At 38.2% G+C, this 11,036-nt stretch overlaps 2 protein-coding genes across 2 annotated transcripts; both read left to right on the top strand.

Moving 5' to 3' along the window:
* The first annotated feature begins 786 nt into the window (after window positions 1–786).
* Window positions 787–3,111, top strand: LOC110622825 (probable WRKY transcription factor 12). Its single transcript, XM_021767494.2, has 4 exons — window positions 787–1,270; window positions 1,420–1,493; window positions 1,844–2,008; window positions 2,872–3,111. Exons 1-4 carry the CDS (start codon window positions 1,055–1,057, stop codon window positions 3,032–3,034), a joined length of 618 nt encoding a protein of 205 aa, XP_021623186.1. The 5' UTR covers window positions 787–1,054; the 3' UTR covers window positions 3,035–3,111.
* A 742-nt stretch (window positions 3,112–3,853) lies between these two features.
* LOC110616806 (pentatricopeptide repeat-containing protein At1g02150) lies at window positions 3,854–6,372 on the top strand. The gene is made up of 2 exons (XM_021759301.2): window positions 3,854–4,291; window positions 4,717–6,372. Exons 1-2 carry the CDS (start codon window positions 3,929–3,931, stop codon window positions 5,941–5,943), a joined length of 1,590 nt encoding a protein of 529 aa, XP_021614993.1. The 5' UTR covers window positions 3,854–3,928; the 3' UTR covers window positions 5,944–6,372.
* The last annotated feature ends 4,664 nt before the right edge of the window (window positions 6,373–11,036 follow it).

The raw sequence follows: 11,036 nt of genomic DNA, 5'->3' as shown, positions 1-11,036 counted from the left end.
GACCAAATTAATTAATTAATTAATTTTTTTTACCTCTACTCTCAAAGAAAATCGTTTTTCTTTTTTTTGAAATAGGGGTTGGGGGAGTCGAACCTTAGACCTTTCAAGGCTACAGGATGCACTTTCCACCAGGCTAAGCCTTGGAGTGCAAAGAAAATCGTTTTTCTGACAAGCATGTTATCCATTTGTATATGAGGCATTAATTTAATAGTTTTAGGCTAAAATGTACTTACTTGTGCACGGATTATTCTATTTATAATTATAAATTAATTAAATATATTCATTTTTGGTTAATTCCTTACAGTTTAAAAATAGAAAGCTTGTATTAAAATATTGATATATATATATTTTTTATTTATAGTTTTATAAATAATAATAATAATGAAAACAACGCTGATTAATATCCAATATATACCTCTAATCCATTTAATTCAAGTTTCATTTTAAATAAAGAGTCAACCTACACTTCCTACCAATATGCAAGAAAATGTGAATGTATTCCTAAATGCGTGGAAAACATGTTAGACTAAAAAACAAAAAAGTCTTGATTATAAATAGTATTGTATTGCATTGCCCTAAACGTATTCCATGAATATGATCCATTATAATTTTTAAAAAAAAATTAAAATAAAACAAAATCCAACTACTCTCCTAATCCCCTATCTCCATTTCATAAAAATAAATAAAATAAATAATTAAGTATTACTATTCATATACATTCAAATCCTTTAATTTTAGTACAGAACCAAATATTCCCTTAATTATTTGGTGCTACTGTGCACTAGGATGTATAGTAGTGTGTGGGGGAGAGAGAAGAGAAGAGAAGAGAAGTCTTGTTTTCTTTAGTAAAATCCTGAGCAGATGAGAAAGAATAATTTCCTGGAAACATTCCATTCGACGTTTCCTTGTTGACCGGACTATAATCTCCAAAGTGTGCTACACAAGCCCAGCTTTCTAGTTCTACAACGGCAGGACCAATTGGTTTGCTGCTGACACATGCACCCAAGCCAATAAGAAGAAGCAGCAGCTTAAGACGATCGAGCACTTTGAAAGAATGGAGGGAGGAGAAAGAGAAGTTCCTAATTACGAGCTACAGGTCTCTTTCTCCACACCACAAGCAATCCATGAGATGGGTTTCGTACAATTTGAAGATAACCAGGTTTTGAGCTTTTTGGCTCCTTCACACTCACACCAACCTTCTCATATTTCTCAGCCTCTCACTACCTCAACCACCAATACCAACACGGGATTTACTAGTCATAACGACCAGGTTAGTTTGGATTCTTTGAATAAATTCTGATGAAAAAAAAATTAGGGTAGTTTTGGACTCACTAAGATTCTGTTACTTTTCCTGGTATTTGTTTATGGGTACTCACTGGTCAATCTTTTGTTTTTTATTCTTGTTATGGAAAATTTTAGGTAGGAACGTTGGATCCAAAGGCTAATATTGAAGACAACTGCACTGGTAGTGCTAACGATGGCAACAATTCTTGGTATCCTTCTGCTCCTTTCTTTCTCCCTCTTTATTTCTTTTTTTTTTTTTGGTTTCTCTCACAAAACATGCACGGATACAACAATATCCAAGAAAATATTCTACAAGGTATAAGTTTAACAGAATCTAAGGAGATCTACCCACATGTGTAAGAGATAGCTTCTGTTCATCTACAGTGAATCCTCTCTCTCTCAGTTTCTGAAAGAGGAAGAAAGTGCTCGACTCGGAAAGTCCTGATATACATTGATTCCCAGATCCACCAACAGATCTATCTTTTTTTATGCATCCCATCTCTCTTCACTTTTCAATTTTCCCTACTTTCCAAAGCCTGAGGATTTGAAATTTTGATAGGTGGAGGAGCTCATCATCTTCAGAAAAGAGCAAGGTTAAAATTAGGAGAAAACTTAGAGAACCCAGATTCTGTTTTCAAACTAGAAGTGATGTGGATGTGCTTGATGATGGTTACAAGTGGAGAAAATATGGCCAGAAAGTAGTCAAGAATAGCCTTCATCCAAGGTAACCATTTCGTTGCTTTGAGGTTTCTTTATAGACATACATAGATACATACATGTGGGATGAGATTTGATCCCATACTTGGATAGTTTAGCCCTAATGAAGTTGTTTGTTTTATTAAAAAACAAAAAGTGGTTTCATATGAAAGTAGGAGCTTACATGCTGCTCAACTCTTTAATGATAATAATAAATATATACTTGATGACAAAATCAGCAACTCTTGGATGCAATGATGCATAATAATTTCATTCAAAGCTATGGACTGCAAGTAGAAGAGAATATTAAAAGTACAGTTTGTCAGCCATTTTCAGGCTTATGTATATAAAAATTATTTTAATGGGCCTTGAAAAACAAGCAAGTTTGAAGTTTGTGTGAGAAAACGAATTTTCTCTTGCACTTGCAACCATTTCAGTGGCCTAAAACTCCAAATCTGGAATAGATGTTGCTTCTGCATCTCTTGAATAATTAGCATGTAGTTAAACTAGTTAAAGGCTAATTAAAGGTCCGAGTTAAGCAAATCAAACCAACATGAAGAGCTTTGTTTTTGATTGTTTCTACTATAAATAAATAAATGAGGGCTAGATTTCAGATAAGCTTGGAGTAACTAATAGTGAAACTGCTTTCAGGGTTCACAAAGTGAATATATATTTCCCCTTAAAAGTCAATATTAAGATTCGGATATAACTCATATACTAGTGATAAAAAAATTTCTAATATATATTATAATTAGCTTCAACGTATGCAAATGCCTAGCAAATTTGATGAAGGATATGCTTGTATATACTACATAATTAGATACAAATATTTAACTTAAATCCTATCATGAGTTTTGTAGAAAATAACAATGAATTTTGAATGATTGGCAGGAGTTATTATCGATGTACTCATAATAATTGTCGAGTAAAGAAAAGAGTTGAAAGACTATCCGAAGATTGTAGAATGGTGATAACAACGTATGAAGGTAGACACAACCACTCTCCATGTGATGACTCAAATTCATCTGAGCATGAATGCTTTACCTCTTTTTAGCTAATGCTTTTAATTATTTAACAATTAATTAATGTTGTAATTAATAAATATAATGTTTCAGCTTCGCACAATACTTGTCTTAATGAGTTTCCTGCTCCTTCATCTTAGTTTATAGAGCATATGCTTATGCTTACCAAGAATATATTTGACTTAAACCAAAGGGTGTTTAGTATTTAGAGGAAAAGGAGAATTTAATTTGTGGCAGCAAGTTCCGGTACTTGAGCCCTCATAACTAATGGAAAGGACGCTGGGTCTTTGGTATATTATGTGGCCCAAATAATCCTCATTCCTCAGAGCTCCACTAAATGATTTAAGTCTCCCAAACCAGATTTTAAATTTGTATTTTCTTATCAAGTAATATATTAATAAAATTTGAAAACTTCTTTGAACGTCCATCTAAATAAAATAGTATGATTTTTACATGATAAGACCCATGTATCTATCTAACAATTTTTTAATATTATGCTCAATAAACATATTATTATTTAATAGTATTTTAATAATATAAAAATATTAATCATGTATATTACTATAATAGAATATCCAATTTAATTAGTGAGTTATTATTATTATACAATAAATATAAAACAACATGTTAGAAAAAACTAACAGTTTTGGGCTCTACGGGCCATGAAACAAGATAAAAAGTATATATACATATGTGTGTTCCGATTTTCCAAACATTATATGCGCTTTATGTCATCTAAGCGACCTGTCGCTTGTCACAAGTTTCAACAGGAAACGGCCAGCCGTTTGCTGTAGCCTGGTAAAATGTGTAATAAGTACTCAGAACCATGTACGTAGCTGTAATTTCACGGCTTTATCTTCAAAACTCAAGGGAAGCCCTCCAACCAAAATCTCTCTTGCTCTCCCTCCACAAACCCTAAGGCAAGCATGCTTCTCCAGCCATATCTACACCACCATAAGGCCTCACTTTCGTCAGCTATCTCCTACTCTCGACCCCTCCCATGGATAAATCGCTATTGTGCCCTTCTCCAATCAGTAAAGTACCGCAAAATTACAGTCACTTGCTCAATATCTCAAGTCCACAGCTACGGAACTGTGGATTATGAGAGAAGACCCATGATCAAATGGAGCTCTATCTACAGGAGAATCTCTTTGATGGAAAAACCTGAATTGGGCGCTGCGACTGTGTTGAATCAGATGGAGAAAGACGGCAAGAAGCTCACTAAATGGGAGCTTTGTAGGGTTGTCAAGGAATTGAGGAAGTTCAAGCGGCACAAGCAAGCTCTGGAGGTAAAATACCAAAATTCCTGGTTTCGGTGTTCATTTTTAGGCATATTACAAGTCAGCTACTGCCTGTGAGTTTGTTTCTGTTGAGTTGGTAATCATATACTAAATGCCAGTTGCTTGCCTGCCTAGTTGGGTGTGTAAATTTTTCTCTGGAGGCAAAACACGATATAGTGGAGTGTTTTGACCATTTTCTCGTGCATCAACATATAAAAATTGTTTGTTTCCCCCTTTTCAATGTTGCTTTGCTCTCATGAAATTGTTATGTATTCTATTCACTTTAGGACAGTGTTGGTTTCAAAACTAAAGGTGACTTGAATTTAATGTGTGTGCTTCGCTGCACGGGCTCTGGTGCTTCATTCTACTGTTTAATGTTGTTGGACTTGTGTTTTATTAATAGCCAATGCAAATAAATATCACGAATCTTGTAGGTTTATGATTGGATGAATAATAGAGAAGAGAGGTTTAGATTATCTGCCAGTGATGCTGCAATTCAATTAGACCTTATTGCAAAAGTGCGCGGAGTTTCTGCTGCTGAAGATTTCTTTTTGAGACTTCCAGAAACTGTAAAGGACAGGAGGATATATGGGGCTTTGCTCAATGCTTATGTGAGAGCTAGAATGAGGGAAAAGGCAGAATCTATGATCGACAGCATAAGAAATAAAGGTTTTGCCACACATGCACTTCCATTCAATGTGATGATGACTCTATATATGAACCTCAAGGAATATGATAAAGTTGACATGATGATTTCAGAAATGTTGGAGAAAAACATCAGACTTGATATTTATTCTTATAATATCTGGTTATCATCTCGTGGATCCCAAGGATCCGTTGAAAGGATGGAGCAGGTATTTGAGCAAATGAAACTGGATACAACCATTAATCCCAACTGGACAACATTTAGCACTATGGCCACAATGTACATAAAGATGGGGCAATTAGATAAAGCTGAAGATTGCCTGAGGAAGGTTGAGAGCAGAATCACAGGTCGGGATCGGATACCTTATCACTATCTCCTAAGCCTATATGGTAATGTTGGCAAAAAAGAAGAGGTTTATCGTGTGTGGAATGTTTACAAATCAAGTTTTCCCAATATTCCCAATTTGGGATATCATGCTATTATCTCATCTTTAGTCAGAATGGGTGACATTGAAGGCGCAGAAAAGCTTTACAATGAATGGCTGCCAACTAAGACATCATATGACCCTAGAATAGGAAATCTTCTCATGGGTTGGTATGTTAAAGAGGGAAATTTTGATAAGGCTGAAAGTGTCTTTGACCATATGGCAGAAGTGGGAGGAAAGCCAAATTCTAGTACATGGGAGATTCTTGCAGATGGGCATGTCAGAGAGAAGAGAATTTCTGAGGCTTTGTCTTGCTTTAAGGAAGCTTTTCTTGCTGAAGGATCAAAGAGATGGAAGCCAAAGCCCATAATTGTATTATCCTTCTTTAAGCTGTGTGAGGAAGAAGCTGACATGTCAAGTAAAGGAGTTTTGGAGGTTTGGTTGAGGCAGTCGGGATATCTTGAAGATGAAAATTATGCATCACTTGTTGGCCTGTCTAAAGAACTGTCGAATGAGAAAGATAGGACAGGTAATATAAGTGACAATGAGGAGAGTGAAATACTTCTCAACCAGTTGCAGGGTAGTCTCTGATATATTTACTGTTCCATGCGTGTGTGGGAGATTGTTGTTTTGAGCTTTTGTGCTGGCCAGAGTGTATCTACACTCAAATTATCAAGTTAACATCTCTGCTTTTTCATGGCGATCGTGTCAATCGAGACAAATGCACTCATGCTAATGGTTCCAGAAATGGTCTTTGGTGTAGCCATACTGCATATAGGCATGCCAATATGTCCTCAAAGAAATATAACCTGTCAATTTTAGTGACTGCAACTCTTGAACTTTTATTCTCTTATAGATCTTGTATCATTCTTTTCCCTTTCAGCTATATTTCTATATTTCTAGCTTAAAGTTGAATGACTGAGCTCTCTCTCTCTCTCCGTGTGTGATTATAGTACTACATATTAGAGAGGCAGAGTTGGATGTAGTTGATCCATCTAATATATTCTAGAAGTTGCTCCATGACTATGCTTCCCTGTATCATTTTCACTTTTCAGACAATAATATATTCTAGAATTTAACTCCGGCTGTCGGCAATGATTTTCCAGCTTCAGAACTAAAATCTAAATATTCTTTCGGGCACGGTTGCATAGATATGGAGAAATGGGTAGTGTAAAAAAGATAAGGGCGGTGGTCATGATTTTCATGCTATAGGATATGTACTAGCAATTTCTTTCCCAGTGGGATTAGGTGATTTTAAGCACTTTTACGTCGCAAACGGTGAAATGAGAAACTCCAAACTCGAAACTTATGTGATAATATAATAATGTAAGACTAACTCTAAACTCGAAACTTATCTGATAATATGATAATATAAGACTATGTTTGGTTGGAGTAATTTAGTAAGAAAAGTTTAATTTATTGAAAAGTATGAAATGTTGATTTGTTTAGTTGTTATGATTTTATAACTTTCTAGGAAATTGTAATGCGTTACTTTCAGGGTAAATTTTCCTCTCCAATTTGGAGTACTTTCCTTATTTTTAATTTTATATATTTTTTATTTTTTTTATAATTAAATATTTAAATAAAAATTAATAAAAAATTGAAGATGAAAAAAATTAAATAAAAATATTTTTTATATTTTATGATAATTTTTATTATTATCATAAAAAAAATTATACATTATAATTAATTATGTGAGTTAAGTATTCACTTTTTAAAATGTGAGAATTTGATCAATATATAATTTTTTTTATTAAATTAAATATTATATATATATTTAGAGTGAAAATATTTAAATCATTTTTATAATTATATTCTATTTACTTCACAAAAATTTAATATATCAGTTAAACGCATTCAAATTATACTTTTTTAAAAATAACTTTTCTTGAAGTGTATTTTGCAAGAAATTAACTTCTCTGAAAATAGATCATTTTAAATCAAAGGAAGCCTAATTTTCTTTTGTTGTCTAATGAGCTATTCAATTGACTAGATAACCGAAAAGAAAAGATGCTAATGTCATTTAATAGCTTGCACTCCACTTTCCTTTACAGTCTTTTCTGATTTCCAGAAGCTGTCCAGTTGGGCACTTGCCATGTACTGGGTGCCATCTTCAACTATATTTGGCTTTTGGCTGGCTGCCATTATTATAATACCTCAGCTTACTCGTCAATCCAACCAACGACATGGTGATCTGGCAAGAATTAGTTGTTTGGCATCCAAAAATATTGGGCACATATTCCTTGTTTGGGTTTGATAATTGAATTATATACCATGAGAGAGGTTATAATCAATTACCCATACAATAAACCACTGACATTTAATTTTGAAGAGGGACAGGTCTTAATTTTCATAATTTTTTATTTTTTTCTAGTAGCTAATAATTTTGTGGTAGCATTTGCGAGTAGCGAAGGCTGGTGCTCACATGGACGCAAAAGATACGTTTTATAGATTTGCATCACAAAACACAACTTGACAAATGGAGAGTCTCACAGGAGATGCTCTGCACTCCTCTTTTGTTCTGCTCTAAGCAAAACATGACTCCAGCTTTGTCCTTTTCGTTCCTCTTCCATCCTTCCCAAAATAACCCTTGACGTGTATCTAATGTTATGTCCACTTGTTCTTTTGGTTCCAGCCTGCTGTCAGATTTATGTTTCTTTAACCATCGTACCATGGTAATCACATGACTATTATAACTGCTTTAACCTTTATTTTTTGTTCATTTATGTTTTAAAGTGAAAAATGCCAGCCAAAACACAGAGACGAGGAGAAGGGTGACCATTAGAGACCAACTCATATACTTAGAGCGTCCAAGTGGAATGAAATGTCTGCTGGCATAGTTGCTTTTTTCTTTTGTGTCCCTTTTAATCGGTTTCCTTGTTCGTTGAGAGGTTCCAAAAAAAAGCAACCGATGTATAATATCCAGCGTAATTACACAGCTGCCTTGACAGCCAAAAGAAAGCAGGCACATGAAGTGATGTTGATGAGTATGCAGTATGCTCTAGCTCTACCCCATCTTCCCTAAAAATAAAGAAGAAACAACCAAAATTCAATAACATGATTGATAAGTAGACATCAGGAAGAAAATGTAATTGAGTTTTTTGAGATTCTTACTGATGACCGCTGGATTTCTTCACCCCGATCAGGGGCTTGACCACAGCCAAAGGCCCATAACGTAGAGGCCCACGCACCTGATACGCACAACAAGCCTGACTCATTCAACCTTCAAGGCCGGGCTCAACCAAACTTCTTCACTCAGATCAGCCCAGTCCGCGACCAGCAGGCCCTCTCCTCTCAGGCTCAACGTCCGGCCCGACTCTCGGCCCAGCCCAGTATCCAGAGCCATACTCAGACAACCTAGCAGATCCGCTCGAGCGTACGCACGAGGAGAATTAGAGGCCGTTACGCATGGAGCAGGCGGCTGATACCCTCATACGCCCGAATCTGTATGTCAGAGACGCGTGTTCCAATCATGGAGAGGCCTTTACACGTCACCAGCAAGCATAGCGAAATGGATAAAAGGGGAATCCCCTCCCCATAAAGTTTAAGTTTTATTTTTCAATATCAAAACCCTTGTAAAACCCTATTCTATTGGATCTCAGATCATCAATTGGCGCCGTCTGTGGGAAACGAAGGAGATCTTTTCATCACCGGAGTTTTCACTTTCAAAACCCACTGAGATCCACGATGGCGAATCACCAAGAAAGTAACCTTAACGTCCCCAATGACCTGAACTCTGCCCAAGAAGGGCAGCAGTTTTCTTTCTCTAGCCCCACAACACTAAACAACCAAACACCCGTTCCCCTGAATCCTTCGCCGAGCTTGGTAGGGAATGCTCCCATCGCTACCTTATCCAACCAAGACCTTCAAACCATGGCCCTCCAGCTACAGACTACCGCTCACTGGTTGGGGCAGATAATGCAACAGAGGGGCCTTAGCACCCCAGTAAATGCACTCCCAGTGGTGGAGGAACCCAGAACCAATGAGCCCCGACCTACCTTTGACCGCCCCCAAACTAACAGCCGTGATACCGGGGAAGAGGAAGAACCGGAGGCCCGAATCCATGGGAGGAGGGCAAGAGAGATGATAGAAAATGAGGGGGCGGACAACTATTCTGCCGAAACAACCAAAGAAACGGGAACTGCAACAGAAGAAGAGGAATGCAGCTTGGAGGGAAGATCCGGTTTAGAAGACGAGAAAAAGGACCAAAAGTTGAAAAGGTTGAAGGAGCAGCTCTTAGCCGAGCTAGGTAAGAAAGACCAGAGCCAAACCTCTTTGCCCACTTCTTCCCCTTTCTCAAAAATAGTGCAGCAGGAGACTGTTCCTAATAAGTTTATGATGCCGTCGATGGCGGCCTATGACGGAGCTGGTAACCCGAGGGAGCACGTCATGAACTATAAGACCTTCATGGAGTTGCAAACTCTGTCAGATGCCTTAATGTGTAAGGTGTTTCCAACAACACTCTCGGGACCAGCACGGGCGTGGTTCAACAGCCTGGAGGCCGGAAGCATTAAAAGTTTTGGAGATCTTGCCACCCGTTTCATCAGCCGATTCATAGCTGGAGTGCCAGCAGATAGGAAGATGAGCTATCTGGAAACAGTGAGACAGAAAACGGGTGAATCACTCAGAGAATATGTCGCCCGCTTCAATACGGAGGCCCTGCAGATTCCCGAGCTTGATGAAGGAAGGGCGGTGGAGGCCATGCAGAAGGGGACAACCTCTGCCGAGTTCTTTGGCTCCCTAAGCAGGAAACCTCCGACCTCATTAGCTGAGTTGATGAAAAGGGCAGAGAAGTATATAAGGCAGGATGATGCCTTGGTAACGAGTCAATTTGCCAAAGAAATAGCAGGAAAAGAGAAAGCCCCGGAGGAAAGGAGGCCGGAGAGACACGAGAAAAAACATGGGAAGAGACCTGAGCCGTATAAGCAGGCCTGGGAGAGAAGGGATCAAAGACCTCCCCCTCCTCCTTCTCGGGTTCTTGAACCAAGAATGCTCCCTCCCTGGGTTCCTGAGAAGCCAACTCCCCTCAACGCCTCCAGGGCCGAAGTGCTCTTGGCAGTCCAGGATAAGGAGTTTCTCCAATGGCCAAAACCCATGAAGTCGGAAGCAGATCAAAGGAATCCTGACAAGTATTGTCAGTACCACCGGACGCATGGTCATGATACAAATAACTGTTTCCAGTTGATTGCGGAGATTGAAAGGTTGATAAAAAGAGGGCACCTCAAGAATTTCGTGAAGAGGCCGGAGGGGCAGAAGCTTCAGCCAGGTCCGGCAACTCAGACGCCTAGGAAAACAGGAGCTGGACCAGTGAATGATGGGTCCAGTGGAACCATCAATATGATTGTGGGAGGAACGGGAGGACGGATGAGTCGTCGAGGAAAGAAGAGAAACCGGGAAGGGGAGACCAGTAATGGTGAAGTCATGCAGATCGTTGAACACTCTCCCATGACTATCGCTTTCTCTCCGGAAGATGCACAAGGCATTCAGATGCCCCATGATGATGCGCTCGTCATTGAGGCTGTCATTAACAATTTTCGAGTAAAGAAGGTTCTGGTAGATGATGGGAGTAAGGTCAATTTGCTGCCATATCGGGTTTTCCAGCAGATGAGAATTCCAGAAGAACAGCTGGTTCGGGACCAGTCACCGATCAAGGGGATCGGAGGAGCACCGGTGCTCGTAGAAGG

The sequence above is a fragment of the Manihot esculenta genome, chromosome 1 (genome assembly GCF_001659605.2).
Source record: "Manihot esculenta cultivar AM560-2 chromosome 1, M.esculenta_v8, whole genome shotgun sequence".
Lineage (NCBI taxonomy): Eukaryota > Viridiplantae > Streptophyta > Magnoliopsida > Malpighiales > Euphorbiaceae > Manihot > Manihot esculenta.
Note: the sequence above shows the minus strand (reverse complement) of the source record. Positions and strands in the feature narration are given on the sequence as shown.

Excerpts from the sequence above, each read along its gene's own strand:
- LOC110622825 (XM_021767494.2), top strand. The coding sequence starts at position 1,055 with ATGGAGGGAGGAGAAAGAGAAGTTCCTAATTACGAGCTACAGGTCTCT. Across the intron at positions 1,271-1,419 it reads TTACTAGTCATAACGACCAG|GTAGGAACGTTGGATCCAAA; the intron begins GTTAGTTTGGAT and ends GGAAAATTTTAG. Across the intron at positions 1,494-1,843 it reads AACGATGGCAACAATTCTTG|GTGGAGGAGCTCATCATCTT; the intron begins GTATCCTTCTGC and ends AAATTTTGATAG.
- LOC110616806 (XM_021759301.2), top strand. The coding sequence starts at position 3,929 with ATGCTTCTCCAGCCATATCTACACCACCATAAGGCCTCACTTTCGTCA. Across the intron at positions 4,292-4,716 it reads GGCACAAGCAAGCTCTGGAG|GTTTATGATTGGATGAATAA; the intron begins GTAAAATACCAA and ends CGAATCTTGTAG.